Source organism: Ambystoma mexicanum, chromosome 13 (genome assembly GCF_040938575.1).
Source record: "Ambystoma mexicanum isolate Mex_15411 chromosome 13, UKY_AmexF1_1, whole genome shotgun sequence".
NCBI lineage: Eukaryota > Metazoa > Chordata > Amphibia > Caudata > Ambystomatidae > Ambystoma > Ambystoma mexicanum.
In genome coordinates, this window is record NC_090938.1 from 686,628,533 (window position 1) to 686,647,948 (window position 19,416).

Below are 19,416 nucleotides of genomic sequence, written 5' to 3' on the forward strand. Positions count from 1 at the left end.
ATTAGAACAGATCTGAAAATGCTCTCGTATTATTCTAATGGATGGAAGAATCCTGTGGAGTGCGTCCTCCTCTGCCATGCTGTGCCTAATGTAACTTCATAAAAAGAACGATTAAAAAATGCAAGGTCTTCCCTGAGGAGTTGCGTTCATGTGGACAATACATGTAGACACCTCTGAGGGGGAAAAAGGGGGAAGAGAGCAGAGATGCGTGAAATAAGCAGACTTCTGGCGTGTATTTTCAGAAGTACATCATAACATGATGGTTAAAGCACACTTGCCACGTTAAGCAAAGGATATCCCGCTGCAGTCCCGTCCACGCCCGCAAGGGGGAGCTACGAAGCAGCAGGTTTCACACGTAGCTTTGCTGCTTCCGCAGAATCCCAAGCGAAAGGGTTAGCTTCAAAGAGAGGGGAAGTCAAGGGGAAAGGTCGCCTCGAGAAAAGAAAACGCCCGGAACTCGGGAAAGACTTACGTTATACTTCCCTCGTTTCTCTTTTCCATCTATCACCTCCCCTCAATTCCTCTCATCATTCAGCATTCCCTCTCTCCTTTATCTTATCTTCCTTACCCTCAAACCTCTTTCCCTTAGTTCTCCTTCCATCTCCTGTCGCTCACCTCCGCTCACTTCTCTTCACCTTGCATCGCTACACCTTCCCTTACTCCTTCCTCTCTCACTTCCCTTCACTCACTTCTCTTTACCTTGCATCGCTACACCTTCCCTTACTCCTTCCTCTCTCACTTCCCTTCACCCACTTCTCTTTACCTTGCATCGCTACACCTTCCCTTACTCCTTCCTCTCTCACTTCCCTTCACCCACTTCTCTTTACCTTGCATCGCTACACCTTCCCTTACTCCTTCCTCTCTCACTTCCCTTCACTCACTTCTCTTTACCTTGCATCGCTACACCTTCCCTTACTCCTTCCTCTCTCACTTCCCTTCACCCACTTCTCTTTACCTTGCATCGCTACACCTTCCCTTACTCCTTCCTCTCTCACTTCCCTTCACTCACTTCTCTTTTCCTTGCATCGCTACACCTTCCCTTACTCCTTCCTCTCTCACTTCCCTTCACCCACTTCTCTTTGCTTTGCATCGCTACACCTTATCTTACTCCTTCCTCTCTCACTTCCCTTCACTCACTTCTCTTTACCTTGCATCGCTACACCTTCCCTTACTCCTTCCTCTCACTTCCCTTCACTCACTTCTCCTTACCTTGCATCGCTACACCTTCCCTTACTCCTTCCTCTCTCACTTCCCTTCACTCACTTCTCTTTCCTGGCATCGCTACACCTTCCCTTACTCCTTCCTCTCTCACTTCCCTTCACTCACTTCTCTTTACCTTGCATTGCTACACCTTCCCTTACTCCTTCCTCTCTCACTTCCCTTCACCCACTTCTCTTTACCTTGCATCGCTACACCTTCCCTTACTCCTTCCTCTCTCACTTCCCTTCGCCCACTTCTCTTTACCTTGCATCGCTACACCTTCCCTTACTCCTTCCTCTCTCACTTCCCTTCACTCACTTCTCTTTACCTTGCATCGCTACACCTTCCCTTACTCCTTCCTCTCTCACTTCCCTTCACCCACTTCTCTTTACCTTGCATCGCTACACCTTCCCTTACTCCTTCCTCTCTCACTTCCCTTCACCCACTTCTCTTTACCTTGCATCGCTACACCTTCCCTTACTCCTGCCTCTCTCACTTCCCTTCACTCACTTCTCTTTGCCTTGCATCGCTACACCTTCCCTTACTCCTGCCTCTCTCACTTCCCTTCACCCACTTCTCTTTGCTTTGCATCGCTACACCTTCTCTTACTCCTTCCTCTCTCACTTCCCTTCACTCACTTCTCTTTACCTTGCATCGCTACACCTTCCCTTACTCCTTCCTCTCACTTCCCTTCACTCACTTCTCCTTACCTTGCATCGCTACACCTTCCCTTACTCCTTCCTCTCTCACTTCCCTTCACTCACTTCTCTTTACCTGGCATCGCTACACCTTCCCTTACTCCTTCCTCTCTCACTTCCCTTCACCCACTTCTCTTTACCTTGCATCGCTACACCTTCCCTTACTCCTTCCTCTCTCACTTCCCTTCACTCACTTCTCCTTACCTTGCATCGCTACACCTTCCCTTACTCCTTCCTCTCTCACTTCCCTTCACTCACTTCTCTTTACCTTGCATCGCTACACCTTCCCTTACTCCTTCCTCTCTCACTTCCCTTCACCCACTTCTCTTTGCCTTGCATCGCTACACCTTCTCTTACTCCTTCATCTCTCACTTCCCTTCACTCACTTCTCTTTACCTTGCATCGCTACACCTTCCCTTACTCCTTCCTCTCACTTCCCTTCACTCACTTCTCCTTACCTTGCATCGCTACAACTTCCCTTACTCCTTCCTCTCTCACTTCCCTTCACTCACTTCTCTTTACCTGGCATTGCTACACCTTCCCTTACTCCTTCCTCTCTCGCTTCCCTTCACCCACTTCTCTTTACCTTGCATCGCTACACCTTCCCTTACTCCTTCCTCTCTCACTTCCCCTCACCCAATTCTCTTTTCCTTGCATCGCTCTACCTTCCTTTACTCCTTCCTCTCTCACTTCCCTTCACCCACTTCTCTTTACCTTGTATTGCTACACCTTCCCTTACTCCTTCCTCTCTCACTTCCCTTCACTCATTTCTCTTTACCTTACATCGGTACACCTTCCCTTACTCCTTCCTCTCTCACTTCCCTTCACCCACTTCTCTTTACCTTGCATCACTACACCATCCCTTACTCCTTCCTATCTCACTTCACTCACTTCTCTTTACCTTGCATCGCTACACCTTCCCTTACTCCTTCCTCTCTCACTTCCCTTCACCCACTTCTCTTTACCTTGCATTGCTACACCTTCCCTTACTCCTTCCTCTCTCACTTCCCTTCACCCACTTCTCTTTACCTTGCATCGCTACACCTTCCCTTACTCCTGCCTCTCTCACTTCCCTTCACTCACTTCTCTTTGCCTTGCATCGCTACACCTTCCCTTACTCCTTCCTCTCTCACTTCCCTTCACCCACTTCTCTTTGCCTTGCATCGCTACACCTTCTCTTACTCCTTCCTCTCTCACTTCCCTTCACTCACTTCTCTTTACCTTGCATCGCTACACCTTCCCTTACTCCTTCCTCTCACTTCCCTTCACTCACTTCTCCTTACCTTGCATCGCTACACCTTCCCTTACTCCTTCCTCTCTCACTTCCCTTCACTCACTTCTCTTTACCTGGCATCGCTACACCTTCCCTTACTCCTTCCTCTCTCACTTCCCTTCACTCACTTCTCCTTACCTTGCATCGCTACACCTTCCCTTACTCCTTCCTCTCTCACTTCCCTTCACTCACTTCTCTTTACCTTGCATCGCTACACCTTCCAATACTCCTTCCTCTCTCACTTCCCTTCACCCACTTCTCTTTTCCTTGCATCGCTACACCTTCCCTTACTCCTTCCTCTCTCACTTCCCTTCACCCACTTCTCTTTGCCTTGCATCGCTACACCTTCTCTTACTCCTTCATCTCTCACTTCCCTTCACTCACTTCTCTTTACCTTGCATCGCTACATCTTCCCTTACTCCTTCCTCTCACTTCCCTTCACTCACTTCTCCTTACCTTGCATCGCTACAACTTCCCTTACTCCTTCCTCTCTCACTTCCCTTCACTCACTTCTCTTTACCTGGCATTGCTACACCTTCCCTTACTCCTTCCTCTCTCACTTCCCTTCACCCACTTCTCTTTACTTGCATCGCTACACCTTCCCTTACTCCTTCCTCTCTCACTTCCCCTCACCCACTTCTCTTTCCTTGCATCGCTATACCTTCCTTTACTCCTTCCTCTCTCACTTCCCTTCACCCACTTCTCTTTACCTTGTATTGCTACACCTTCCCTTACTCCTTCCTCTCTCACTTCCCTTCACTCATTTCTCTTTACCTTACTTCGGTACACCTTCCCTTACTCCTTCCTCTCTCACTTCCCTTCACTCACTTCTCTTTACCTTGCATCGCTACACCTTCCCTTACTCCTTCCTCTCTCACTTCCCTTCACCCACTTCTCTTTACCTTGCATCGCTACACCTTCCCTTACTCCTTCCTCTCTCACTTCCCTTCACCCACTTCTCTTTACCTTGCATCGCTACACCTTCCCTTACTCCTGCCTCTCTCACTTCCCTTCACTCACTTCTCTTTGCCTTGCATCGCTACACCTTCCCTTACTCCTTCCTCTCTCACTTCCCTTCACCCACTTCTCTTTGCCTTGCATCGCTACACCTTCTCTTACTCCTTCCTCTCTCACTTCCCTTCACTCACTTCTCTTTACCTTGCATCGCTACACCTTCCCTTACTCCTTCCTCTCACTTCCCTTCACTCACTTCTCCTTACCTTGCATCGCTACACCTTCCCTTACTCCTTCCTCTCTCACTTCCCTTCACTCACTTCTCTTTACCTGGCATCGCTACACCTTCCCTTACTCCTTCCTCTCTCACTTCCCTTCACCCACTTCTCTTTACCTTGCATCGCTACACCTTCCCTTACTCCTTCCTCTCTCACTTCCCTTCACTCACTTCTCCTTACCTTGCATCGCTACACCTTCCCTTACTCCTTCCTCTCTCACTTCCCTTCACTCACTTCTCTTTACCTTGCATCGCTACACCTTCCATTACTCCTTCCTCTCTCACTTCCCTTCACCCACTTCTCTTTTCCTTGCATCGCTACACCTTCCCTTACTCCTTCCTCTCTCACTTCCCTTCACCCACTTCTCTTTGCCTTGCATCGCTACACCTTCTCTTACTCCTTCATCTCTCACTTCCCTTCACTCACTTCTCTTTACCTTGCATCGCTACACCTTCCCTTACTCCTTCCTCTCACTTCCCTTCACTCACTTCTCCTTACCTTGCATCGCTACAACTTCCCTTACTCCTTCCTCTCTCACTTCCCTTCACTCACTTCTCTTTACCTGGCATTGCTACACCTTCCCTTACTCCTTCCTCTCTCACTTCCCTTCACCCACTTCTCTTTACCTTGCATCGCTACACCTTCCCTTACTCCTTCCTCTCTCACTTCCCCTCACCCACTTCTCTTTTCCTTGCATCGCTATACCTTCCTTTACTCCTTCCTCTCTCACTTCCCTTCACCCACTTCTCTTTACCTTGTATTGCTACACCTTCCCTTACTCCTTCCTCTCTCACTTCCCTTCACTCATTTCTCTTTACCTTACATCGGTACACCTTCCCTTACTCCTTCCTCTCTCACTTCCCTTCACCCACTTCTCTTTACCTTGCATCACTACACCATCCCTTACTCCTTCCTATCTCACTTCACTCACTTCTCTTTACCTTGCATCGCTACACCTTCCCTTACTCCTTCCTCTCTCACTTCCCTTCACCCACTTCTCTTTACCTTGCATCGCTACACCTTCCCTTACTCCTTCCTCTCTCACTTCCCTTTACCCACTTCTCTTTACCTTGCATCGCTACACCTTCCCTTACTCCTCCCTCTCTCACTTCCCTTCACCCACTTCTCTTTATCTTGCATCGCTACACCTTCCCTTACTCCTTCCTCTCTCACTTCCCTTCACCCACTTCTCTTTACCTTGCATCGCTACACCTTCTCTTACTCCTTCCTCTCACTTCCCTTCACTCACTTCTCTTTACCTTGCATCACTACACCTTCCCTTACTCCTTCCTCTCTCACTTCCCTTCACCCACTTCTCTTTACCTTGCATCGCTACACCTTCCCTTACTCCTTCCTCTCTCACTTCCCTTCACTCACTTCTCTTTACCTTGCATCGCTACACCTTCCCTTACTCCTTCCTCTCTCACTTCACTCACTTCTCTTTACCTTGCATCGCTACACCTTCCCTTACTCCTTCCTCTCTCACTTCACTCACTTCTCTTTACCTTGCATCGCTACACCTTCCCTTACTCCTTCCTCTCTCACTTCCCTTCACTCACTTCTCCTTACCTTGGATCGCTACACCTTCCCTTACTCCTTCCTCTCTCACTTCCCTTCACTCACTTCTCTTTGACGTTCACTCTCGCCTTCCCGCTGTCCTTTTTCTGACCTTCCTTCCCTCACTTCTCTTTTCCTTTGACCAGTACACCTTCCCTTGCGCCTTCCTCTCGCTTGCCTTCCCTCGCATCTTTTACTTTCACTCTCTCCTTTCTCTTGCTTTCCTGCCCCTCTTCCCCCTTCTCCTGTTACTCACTTTCCTTCACTCACTTCTCTTTACCTTGCATCGCTACACCTTCCCTTACTCCTTCCTCTCTCACTTCCCTTCACTCACTTCTCTTTACCTTGCATCGCTACACCTTCCCTTACTCCTTCCTCTCACTTCCCTCACTTCTCCTTACCTTGCATCGCTACACCTTCCCTTACTCCTTCCTCTCTCACTTCCCTTCACTCACTTCTCTTTACCTTGCATCGCTACACCTTCCATTACTCCTTCCTCTCTCACTTCCCTTCACCCACTTCTCTTTTCCTTGCATCGCTACACCTTCCCTTACTCCTTCCTCTCTCACTTCCCTTCACCCACTTCTCTTTGCCTTGCATCGCTACACCTTCTCTTACTCCTTCCTCTCTCACTTCCCTTCACTCACTTCTCTTTACCTTGCATCGCTACACCTTCCCTTACTCCTTCCTCTCACTTCCCTTCACTCACTTCTCCTTACCTTGCATCGCTACACCTTCCCTTACTCCTTCCTCTCTCACTTCCCTTCACTCATTTCTCTTTACCTTGCATCGGTACACCTTCCCTTACTCCTTCCTCTCTCACTTCCCTTCACTCACTTCTCTTTGACGTTCACTCTAGCCTTCCCGCTGTCCTTTTTCTGACCTTCCTTCCCTCACTTCTCTTTTCCTTTGACCAGTACACCTTCCCTTGCGCCTTCCTCTCGCTTGCCTTCCCTCGCATCTTTTACTTTCACTCTCTCCTTTCTCTTGCTTTCCTGCCCCTCTTCCCCTTCTCCTGTCGCTCACTTTCCTTCCCCCACTTCTGGTTTCCCTTCCCCTGCTCCTCCATCTCACTTTCCGTCCTTCTCTCACTTCTACTCCCCCCTTTCCCTCACTTCCATTGCCTCGCTGCTCTTTTCCTCGCCTTCCTTCTTTTCATCGTTCACGCTTTCTTTGCTCCTTCCTGTCGCGTTCCTCTCTTCCCCCGCACCTGTTTACCTTGAGCGCTGCTACCTCTCGCTTCCCTCGACTCCCTTCTATCCCGCCGTTGCGTTGCACTCGAGTGTCAGCTCTCCCACGTCTTACTCCGGGAACCGTTCTCCCCCCGCCGCGGTGGCGCCGCCCTCTCCCCGCAGCCCCCTCCCCGCCTTCCCACCTGGGGAGGACTGTGTGCAGGCGCTCCTGCGGCTGGAGCATAAAGTGACGCCGCGTTGCCCTCTGCCACAGCCGCAGCACTGGGGGCCACACAAGTTTTCCAGTGACTCAGGACCTCTGTCCCGGGCCAGGGGGGCAGGGAGTGGAGGTGGAGAGCAGAAGCAGGAGCCCCCTGGGGTATTGCGTGCCTGCGGAGCGAGCGGCAGAGACGGGGGAGAGAGAGAGAGGCACCGCGTGAAACCTGTGCCTCAGCCTCTGGCAGAAGCCTCAAGCGTGAGGCGCTACCTGCAGAAGCATCTGCCAGGACCTTCCGCCGGGACCCTTCACCAGCAGCTCACAGGCCCAGGCACAGCTCCAGAGACGCCCGCCAGAGGCTCTCTATATGTCCCAGGACTCAAGAATAAAACCTCAGAGACAGGGGCGCTCATAGACTGCGGGAGCGCGTGAGTGTGAGCGTCAGAGAAAGAGAGAGGGAGGTGTGTGGCTCCCACAGTCAGACACACAAGGACTCATTGAGAAAGGCAGAAATAGACAGACGGGCTGAGAGAAGTAGGGCAGAGGTGGACGGACAGGGGCTGAGAGAGGCAGAGGCAGGACAGGGGCAGAGATATACAGACGGGGGCAGCGAGAAGCAGGACAGGCGAGAGGTGGCACTGCAGGCAGGGGCTGAGAGAGGCAGAGAAAGGCAGGACAGGGACATAGATAGACAAGGGACTCGAGAAGCAGCACAGGGGCAGAGGTGGGCAGGCAGGGTCTGAGAGAGGCGGACAGGGGCAGAGATAGACAGGGCAGTGAGAAACAGGACAGGGGCAGAGATAGAAAGGGGCGGAGGGGAAGCAGGGGAGGGGAAGAGATAGACGGGGTCAGCGAGAAGCAGGACAGGGGCAGAGGTAGGCAACAAGGACTGAGAGGGCAGGACAGGGGCAGACGGAGAGAGACAGGGACAGAGAGAAGCAGGGCAGGGGCAAAGACAGAGAAACTGGTAGAGAAAGGCAGGACAGGGGCCGAGAGGGGCAGAGATAGAGACCGAGAGAAGTAGGACAGGGGCAGAGAGCAGAGGGGAGGGCAAGAGATAGATAGGGGCAGAGAGAGGCAGGACAGGGCGGAGGATGGAACCCAAGGACCGGAAGAAAATTCACTTCGCGGTGTCTGCCCCGCCGTCCCAGCTCGATGCCCGCTCTGTGGAAATGGTAGGACATTGGGGTGTGTGTGTTGGGGTTGCGGTGGGAGCTGTGGCATTATGTGGGTGGGTGGGGGCATGCTTTTAACACCTGTTTCAGATTTTTTGGAGATTTAACCCAGGAAGAAGACGTCGGTGGCCAGTGCACCAGAGAGTGCCCTGGGTGTCTGGCCATGAGCACAAGTGCACACCGCACCCGAGGGGTCTGGCAGCACACATATGGGGGAGGGGAAGCTGATTAACCAGACACATGTCCTGGGTTAGCCCCCATATAGAGACGGCACAGCACCTTCAGTTCACACAGGTGCAGGGTATACCTGGGAGAGCCAGGGCATTAATGGGAAGGGGTCTAGCCTGGCTCTTAGGGCCAAATAGGAACCCAGCCTGGGAAATGGCCATGTAAAATGGGGGAGGTGCCCGTGTCTGGGGATTGGGGGTAAGAAAGGGACATAAAGGGGTTAGGGGCAACAAGGGTTTAAGGGGCAAGAAAAGGGGTTAAAGGTGTTGGGCAACAAAACTACAAAAGGGACCAAACAAGACTGGGGGGGGATCCAAAGGTGCTGGGGCAATACAAATGGCTGATGGGGCAAGAAAGGGGGCTAAAAGGCACTGAAGCAAGAATGGAGGCTAAAGGGGGCATGACACGGGGCTAAATGAGTTGTGGGGGCAACAAAAGCGGCCAAATTTGACCGAGGGTCAAAAAGGGGTAAAACAGGACGGGGGTACTTGAAGGGGTTGAGGGAAAAGAAAAGGGGCTAAATGGGACTGGGGGTTCAAGAGAAGGGTCACCCGCTGGAAGAGATACACTTGCCGGACATGGGGGACCCCTCCGATTCACCGTCTGATTGGGCTAGCACGGGCTCTCGGAAAGCACAACGCGAAGACCACCAGAACACGGGCATGGATAGGCAAGAGCGACGCATGGACCCGGTGGCAGCAACTTGATGGGGGTATGAGCTTGGCGTGGGACCCCTGGCTGTGGTGGTGGTGGTGGTGGCACATCTGGAGTGGTTGGAGCCATGCTTCGGGTGTTTTGATAGTAGGCTAGGATTTTAGGAGTTGTGTTAGAAATGGGATTGGTTTGAGTTCGCAGTTGCAGCAGGAGCATGAACCCTAAATGAGTTACTACGCCTCAGGTTTCCCCATAACGGGTTTCTATGAGTTTAACATTTCCGAGGCCTGAGATGTGGACGGGGGTAGATTTCAGTCTAGGAAAACAGGTGATTAGAGCACTCTACTCAGGAGAGAACAGGGGCATCTAAACAAATATTGGTATAATGAATGCCTTGCTCAGCACTTTTCCCCCTGCACTTTCCCCCTTCCTTCTCCGCTGCACTTGCGCGTTCTCAATGTCACTGGGCCTTGTAAGATCGTTGTTATTGTTTCTCACCTGTTCCCCTCCCTTGCCTCGTCGCGCTCTGAAACACTTTTGTACGAGCGCGATACAAATAAAATATCATATCAATATAATGAATATGCAGCGGTCTGGGGAGAGACACCTGACGGGAAGTGCGAAGGGATTCAGATGGACTGCGCCCTAAGGGTTTTAACGGGATACAGAGGCCCGGGATGTGGATCAGATGAATCTGATCTGCGGGAGTTTTAGGGGACCAAGGCGTGTGAAGATAGGATTTGTGCGAGCTGATGAGAGAGGCGTAGCAGTCCTTGCTATGGGGATTGTTCCTGCGCATATACGGGTCACGAATGGCTACTCTTAAGTCTCTCTGAACGTACAGGGTCTCAACTCTCCCATGAAACGGAAAAGTGGGCTTGCTAAATTGATGGAATTAGGGGCGGATATTGTATTGCTTCAGGGGAATGATCTCCTTAGGGTGGATTGGCCACGGCTACGATGCAGGTGGGACCCTCGTCAATTTTTTGCATCATCCCAAGTTAAAAAGGCAGGAGTGGCGATCCCGATTAATCAAACAGTGAATGTTAAGAAGGTGGGGGAGGTTCGGGATAATCAGGGGGGGTTTATTGGGATTCGTCTTCGCTTGGGTGAGACTGATCTCTCCCTTTTCTCGGTCTATGGACCTAACCACGAGAACTCAGAAATGAAACCTCACGCACAGTGTTCCGTAAGGCTCTGAAACCTCAGCTCTTCCACTAGACACTATACCACAGTCGCATCCTGCCCAATACCCAACATCCTATTGTGGCTCTCGTTTGCAAAGGATTTCACCCGTCTATGAGTATTTTAAATTGATTTGAACTGTATTCTAAATATAACCTGTAACATGTAAAATGTACGTTAACTGTTGTTCGTCTAAAGTAAGTAACCCGTAACAGCGCCATGATGCCCAAGGGCCGTTGAGCGCTTTATAAATGCACATAAATAAATAAATAAATAAATAAATAAATAACTAACATCAGGAAGAGTTCTACGGTAGGCTTTTCCAATATATCGCCCCATTCCAGAAGGGAGAGCTGGTGTGGGAGGGGATCTCAATGTGATGTTGAATGGAGACCTAGACAGGTCCAGTTCAGGGTGTACCTCTGATTCTGGTAGTCCGATATCTCTTCGGCGAACTACAGAAGATCTTAATTTGTGGGATTCCTGGCAGCACTTCAACCCTCAAACATGGGACTATACACACATTTCCCATGTCCATCGTAGCTTCTCTTGGCTCGATTACTCTTTAGCGACTTGATCCCTGTTGCCATCGGTTTCAGCCCCCACGATCCAATTTGTGGTGGTCTCAGATCATGCTCCTATTACTATGCGACTTGAGGCTCACAGTAACCAACCAAGAAGATTAGCGCTGTGACAATAAATGATTCCTTCCTCGTAGATGAGGCCTATCATTCCACGATTTCCGAGAGGATTGTGTTGTATTTTCGTGAAAATACTAGGGAAGACACCTCGGCTGGCAATGGTTTGGGAGGCCTTCAATCCCACACTGAGGGGAGAGCTTATTAGCCTGGCCTCAGCGCGGGGAAAAAGGTGTTCACAGCGGAAAGATTGGTAATTGGGAAATGGGTGCAGGAGTTGGAATTGCAATAAAAGGCGGAGGGATCGAGGAGGTTTTTAAGACAACTGAAAAGGGCCAGCGCTGAGCTGAAGGCGACATGGGCTTCGGACATATCCCATAAATTGTTGAGACATAAACAATTCTATTTTGTTACTTCTAATAAGGCTTCGCGATTATTGGCATATAATCTTAAAACTCAACATAATACGAATGCGATTGGGGCACTTCGGGATGAAGACGGTTGGATGCACGAAGCTGAACCCACTAAGATGAACATCCTTACCTGCTATTATTCAGTGTTGTTAACAGAAGAACGTCTAGATTTAATTGACCAGCAGATTTTCGTCCAGGAGGCAAATCTCCTGAACATCTTTTTTTATCACTGTGTTCTAGTTGAGTGGTGGTGTAAGGAAGAGAGTAAGCGTGGGGATGTGATATGGTGGTTTACCTTAGGTGCTTGAGGTTGAGCACACTCCAATAGTTCCATGCACTCCAATCATTCCATGCACTCCGACCGTTCCATGCACTCCGACTGTTTCAAGCACTCCAAACCGTTCCACGCACTCAAAACCGTTCCATGCACTCCAACCATGTTATGCACTCCAACCATTCTATGCATGCCAACCATTCTATGCACTTCGATTGTTTTATGCAATTCAACCATTTTATGCACTTCATATCGTTCCATGCACTGTAATAATTTCTTGCACAGTGTCCATTCTGTGCCCTCTATCTGTTCCGTGCATTCCATCCGTTGCATGTACTCGCTCAGTTCTATGCACACTATCAGTTCCATCAGTTCTATGTACTCCTTCTGATCAATGCACTTCGTCCAATCTATGCATGTTATCCCTTCATCATCCGGTCTGCCCATTTCATTCGTTCTACCCACTTTATCCATTATCCATCCATATACTTGACCCGTTCCATACACCCTGTTTCACCCATTCCATCCACATACGTCATCCGTTCATCCACATACGTCATCCGTTCATCCACTTACTTCATCCGTTCCACCCACTTCACCCGTTTCATCCACACACTTCTTCCGTTCCACCCACTTCACCTGTTCCATCCACTTCACCTGTTCCACCCACTTCACCCGATCCACCCACTTCACCAGTTCCATCCACATACTTCTTCTGTTTCACCCACTTCACCCGTTCCATCCACTTCACCCGTTCCACCCAGTTCATCCATTCCACCCACATACTTCACACGTTCCATCCACATACTTCACCCGTTCCATCCACATACTTCACCTGTTCCATCCACATACTTCACCCGTTCCATCCACATACGTCACTCATCCATCCATCCATTTCCTCCGTTCCATCCAAATATTTCACCCATCCTTCCACATACTTCATCTGTTCCATCCATCCACTTCACCCGTTCCATCCACCCACTTCACCCGTTCCATCCACATACTTGACCCGTTCCATCCACATATTTCACCCGTCCTTCCACATACTTCACCCGTTCCATCCATCCACTTCACCCGTTCCATCAACCCACTTGACCCGTTCCATCCACATACTTGACCCGTTCCATCCACATACTTCACCGATTCCATCCACCCACTTCGTCCCATCCATCACCCACTTCGTCCGTTCCATCCACATACTTCACCCGTTCCATCCACATACTTCACCTGTTCCATCCACATACTTCACCCGTTCCATCCACATACTTCACTCATCCATCCATCCATTTCCTCCGTTCCATCCAAATATTTCACCCATCCTTCCACATACTTCATCTGTTCCATCCATCCACTTCACCCGTTCCATCCACCCACTTCACCCGTTCCATCCACATACTTGACCCGTTCCATCCACATACTTGACCCGTTCCATCCACATATTTCACCCGTCCTTCCACATACTTCACCCGTTCCATCCATCCACTTCACCCGTTCCATCAACCCACTTGACCCGTTCCATCCACATACTTGACCCGTTCCATCCACATACTTCACCGATTCCATCCACCCACTTCGTCCCATCCATCACCCACTTCGTCTGATTCATCCACATACTTCATCCTTTCCATCCACATACTTCATCCGTTCCAGCCACTTCATCCGTTCCACCCACTTCACCCGTTCCGTCCACATACATCACCCGTTCCATCCACATACATCACCCATTCCATCCACATACATCATCCGTTCCATCCACATACATCACCCGTTCTCTCCACACTCTACACCTGCTCCACACCCTACATCCACTCCACACCTTACATCCACTCCACACCCTACATCCGCTCAACACCCTACATCTGCTCAACACCCCCACACCCTACATCTGCTCAACACCCTACATCTGCTCAACACCCTGCATCCGCTCCACGCTATCATCCACTCCACACCCTACATCCGCACCACATTCTACATCCTCTCCACGCTCTCATCCGCTCCACTCTCTCATTCATCCTACGCTCTCATCCGCTCTACGCTCTCAACCCCTCTACGCACTTCATCCGCTCCACCGACATTCATCTGATCCACCGAGTTCATCCGCTCCAACGACTTCGTCTGCTCCACTCACTTCATCCATTCATCCTGCATTATCGGTCCAACCCATGTTACTTGTCGCACGCACTCGATCCGTCCCATGTACTCCATCTGTCCCATGCACTACACCCGTCTCATGCACTTGAATCGTCTATTCTATTCCTTCCATTTATACCATGCACTCTTACATTCCATGCTATCTATCCGTTCCATGCACTCTACCTATTCCGTGCACTCTGTGCACTCATCCGTATCATGTATTCATCTTTTCCATCCTCTCCACTTTATTCCTCTCGTCCATTTTGTTCCTCTCGTCCATTACATTTATTTCATCCATTTCATTCATTTCAACCACTTTATTCTTTTTATCAACTTTACTGCTTTTATCCACTTTACTCATTCTATTGTGTTTGTCCTTTTAAATTTACATTAGAGGTTATTAGTTTTCGATTTCTCGCTTGGATGTTGATGCTGGATTGTTATTTATGTTATTGTTATTTATGATCTAGTAGTTTGGGCTAATTGAATTGCTGTTACCCACTTTATTCCTCTCGTCCACTTTGTTCCTCTTGTCCATTACATTTATTTCATCCATTTCATTAATTTCAACCACTTTACTGCTCTCATACAACTTATTCTTTTTATCCACTTCACTGCTTTGATCCTTTTTACTCATTCTATTTTGTTTGTCCTTTTTGGTTTACCTTAGAGGTTATTCGTTTTCGATTTCTCGCTCTCATCATGATGCTGGATTGTTATTTATGATCCAGCAGTTTGGGCTAATGTCATTGGGCCTCATTACGAGAATAGTAATAATAATAATAACGAAGCACCGGGCCAAGACAGGTTTTCTGGCCTTTTTTTTATAAGTGATTCATGGAGGTATTGGTTCCGCAACTGGTTACAATATTTAATAGTTTTGCAATATCAGGTGCTATTACTCCTACAATGGGCAAATCCGTGTTGAGGCTCGTGGGGAAAGTACGTAGGGATCCGACTAGGTGAGAATCGTACAGACCAATTGCAGTCCTTAACTATGATGTCGGGACTTATTCTAAAATCTTGGCCAATAGGTTAGCAAACATCCTCTCGGCATCATGCATATGGACCAGGCCGGGTTGACTCCAGGCACACAGGCTCAAGACAATATATGCAGGGCTATTAATGTTATTGACTGGGCTTGACAGGAAAACCAGCCTCTAGCGTTGTTGTCGGTGGACACTGAAAAGGCCTTTGACAGGGTCAACTGGGTTTATATTAATGAGGTACTACCGTGGTGTGGTTTTGGGCCCACCTTTGTAAAAAGGGTGTTAGATAATTTTGTTCACCATTCTACGAGAATGAAAATGAATGGGAGGCTCACTGATCCCTTGTCAAAAGAAGGGGGAGTCAACTGGGTGTCCGTTATCTACTTTGTTATTCGCGTTATCAATGGGACCCTTGGGGCAAAGAGTTCGGTCACATGAGCTTATTCAGGGGTTAGAGATAGCACATGTCCACCATAAAATAGCATTACATGAGGATTACCTTCTTTTCTTTATGCGGGACTCCGAAATGAGACTTTCTAGCATAGTCTCCCTATTGGAATCCTTTTGCATGGTATCTGGGATTCAAATAAATGATATGAAATCACACATACTCAATGTATCAGAACTACCTTGGGTAGTGGGCATTTACAAACAAACTTCAGCTTTCAATGGAATGCAGACTTTTTCAAGTGCTTAGAGGTCCATGTTACCCAAACGTATGATTTGTTATATCAGCGTAATATCCTAGAGCTATTTGGGAATCTCAAAAAAGATTTGTTACGTTGGGGACAAGCCGAAATTCCATGGTTGGGGAGGGTGGCGGCAGTGAAAATGACCCTATTGCAGAGAGTGTTGTATGTTATACAGGCCTTACCATTATGGATTCCAAAAAAGACCATACAGGATTTGCAGACACACGTTTTTAAGTTTATCTGGGCCAGGCGGTTTCCTAGGATTTCTCAATGCACAATGATGGCTGCCAAAGACAACGGTGGTTTAGGGGTACCCGATTTGGAGAGCTATTTATATGCAGCCCAACATTCCCCAATTCTAGACAGTAAAAGGCTTCATCAGGGTGGTAAACATTGGGCGGTAAAAGAACAGTCGGGATCAGGGCGTCCCCTATATGAATGGCACTGGCGCTCTTCTAGAGCCCGGCGTGGCCCTATTAAGATGCTTCCGACGACTAAGGCGACGATGGTTTATTGGAATAGAGCCATCAGGAAATAGGCGGTCACAACGTTACCATCGCCTCTCACTCCGATTTGGAAGAAACCAGACTTCTCACCGGGGCTGTGTCCCAGACACTTCAACCATTGGATTGAAGGAGGGTTACAGCGCTTGGGCCAACTATTTGAGGGGGGGAAGCTTGTTATCTTTTGAGGACTGCTAACAGATATTCCTAGTATTGGAGGCGGATAGGTATGGGTATATACAGCTTCGACGTTGGTTTAGTAGCACCATGGTGACTCGACAGGCTAGCAGAGAAACATGGACGCTAGAGGACCTATTTTTGGGAGATCCCCCATCCAGGAAGGTGTAATCGTTGCATAAGGTTCTTAATGCGGGTCGGTTTGGACCCAGGCACATTTATATGGTTAGATACGAGGAAGACATGGGATTCCCTATTGACAAGATGTCGTGGTACAATATCTGGACTAGGGCCATTGAAGACATCAATTGTGCTCAACTGAAAGAGAATAGTTATAAAATAATCTATTGTTGGTATCTCACCCCCGAAAGGCTTCCCAGGATCAACCTCGCTGTCCCTTCTGCTTGTTGGAGATGTGGACAGGGTCAAGGCACACTCTTTCTTATTAGGTGGTCTTGCGTTGTTATGCAATCATATTGGAAGGATGTGCTATCCCAAATTGTAACTGGATATTTATAACACGCTTAATACTCAGAGGTTTCTAAGCGCGGACCCTGGGATCGAACCTGTGTTGCTCTGTGTCGTCTTGCTACCAAGGCGAGCGTGTTGCACCTGAGCTATCCTCCCAAGACATCAAAGCGATTACCAAGGCTGACCTTCCGTTGGACACACTAGTAGTTTTAATGAGTAATGAAGATCTGGGCGGTCAATATAAGGTGCCCACGAAAAGTTCTAAATTGCTTACACACTTCCTGATTGGTGCATTGGAAAGCGGATGGCTTGGAACTTCATTTTCGGATTGTTAGCAAATTAAATTGGCATTTGATTCATTGAGAGATGTGTATATAGATACAGAATTTCTTTGTATTTTGTTTTTCTCCTTGTAAGAAGGTATTCATATTAAGCATATAATGTATATAATGTATGTTTAATGTGACCAATAACATATGAATGGCAAAAGGGGGGGGTGGACTGGAGGCGGCTAAAGGGGTTGAGGGGCAACAAAATGGGTAAATGTTACTGGGGTCAAAAAAGGGGCAAATGGGCTGGGTTAGCTAAACGGGTTAAGAGGCAACAAAAGGGGCTCAATGGGACTTGGGTATAAAAAGGGGACAAAATGGGACTGGGGGTCAAAAAGAGGCAAGATGGGACTGAGGGTCAAAAGGGGGCAAAAAGGGACGGGGGTAGCTAAAGGGGTTTGGAGGCAACAACAGGGGCTAAATGGGACTGGGGCAAAAAAGGGGCAAAACGGGGCAGAGAACCAAGGGGGCTAGTTAGGATTGGGGGTCAAAATGGGCCTAGGGGGTAAAAAAGGGCAAAACGGGATTGAGAAAACTAAAGTGGTTGCAAGCATCAATGGGGGCTAAGTACTAGGGGGTAAGAAAAGAAGCTAGTGGGTAACAAAGGGGCTCACTTACCAAGTGTTCGGGTCCTGCCCCAGCCAATCAATGAGTGGCTGGGGCGGTACAACCAACAAAAAAAAAAAGACACGCACCTGGTGTGCAGGCAGCACTTACAGGAGCGCGTCTGCCTGACTAACGGTCCCCGCTGTCTAAATTCCTGTCCTGCCCCAGCCAATCAATGAGTGGCTGGGGAGGGACCAGAAGTGAGCAGTCACCTGGTGGGACTCGTGGCTGCCCCATGCTGTGGGCAGGTACTGATCCAAAAGGAGGGTCAGGCAAGAGCCCTAGCTGGTGCGGGGGGGGGATGGGAGGGAGGGCTCTAGTGCAGGGGTAGCACCAAAATATGGACGGAGCAGCACCTTCACTTCACACAGGGGGAGGGGCAGCACTCGCAAAGGGAGAGAGCAGTAGCATCGCTTCAAGCAGGCACATGGGTAGTCCTCATATATGGGGATGGGACAGCAGCCTCGCTTCACACAGCTGCAGGGGTAGCACTCATATTGTGACACTGTGACATCTTAGTTTACACAGATCTGTGGGTAGAACACACATTGCGACGGGAGAGCACTTTCACTTCACACAGGTGCAGGGGTAGCACCCACAAAAGGACGGAGCAGCACCTTCACTTCACACAGGTGCAGGGGTAGCACCCACATTGGGACGGGCAGCACCTTCACTTCAAACAGGTGATGGGGTAGCACCCACATAGGGACGGAGCAGCGCCTTCCCTTCAACGTGTGCAGGGGTAGCACCCACATTGGGACGGGCAGCACCTTCACTTCAAACAGGTGATGGGGTAGCACTCACAGAGGGACGGAGCAGCGCCTTCGCTTCACACAGGTGCTGGGGTAGCACCCACAAAGGGGCAGAGCAGCACCTTCACTTCACACAGGTGCAGGGGTAGCACCCACATTGGGACGGGCAGCACCTTCACTTCAAACAGGTGATGGGGTAGCACCCACATAGGGACGGAGCAGCGCCTTCCCTTCACACAGGTGCAGGGGTAGCACCCACATTGGGACGGGCAGCACCTTCACTTCAAACAGGTGATGGGGTAGCACCCACATAGGGACGGAGCAGCGCCTTCCCTTCAGGCTAGTGCTGGGGTACCACTCAAATAGGGAAAGAGCAGCACCTTTGCTTCACACAGGTGCTGGGGTAGCACCCACATAGGGACGGAGCAGCGCCTTCGCTTCTCACAAGTGTTGGGGTAGCACCCAAATAGGGAAAGAGCAGCGCCTTCGCTTCACACAGGTACTGGGGTTGCACCCACATAGGTAAAAAGCAGCGCCTTCGCTTCACAAAGGTGCAGGGGTAGCACCCACATATTGAAAGAACAGTTCCTTCGCTTCACACAGGTGCAGGGGTGGCACCCAGATAGGGAAAGAGCAGCACCTTCACTTCACACAGGTGTAGGGGTAGCACCCACATTGGGAAAGAGCAGCGCCTTGGCTTCACACAGATGCAAGGGTAGCACCCATATAGGGAAAGAGCAGTGCCTTCGCTTCACAAAGGTGCAGGGGTAGCACCCACATAGGGAAAGAGCAGCGCCTTCGCTTCACACAGGTGCAGGGGTAGCACCCACATGGGGAAAGAGCAGTGC

At 49.5% G+C, this 19,416-nt stretch overlaps 1 protein-coding gene across 1 annotated transcript in view; it reads left to right on the forward strand.

Moving 5' to 3' along the window:
- Positions 1 to 8,202: 8,202 nt before the first annotated feature.
- The window catches only part of PPP1R1B (protein phosphatase 1 regulatory inhibitor subunit 1B), a 308,729-nt gene continuing 297,515 nt past the window's right edge, over positions 8,203 to 19,416 (forward strand). The window contains exon 1 of the mRNA XM_069634725.1: positions 8,203 to 8,524. Coding sequence (XP_069490826.1) covers positions 8,444 to 8,524 — 81 coding nt within the window. The 5' untranslated portion in view covers positions 8,203 to 8,443. The remainder of the gene's footprint in view (positions 8,525 to 19,416) is intronic.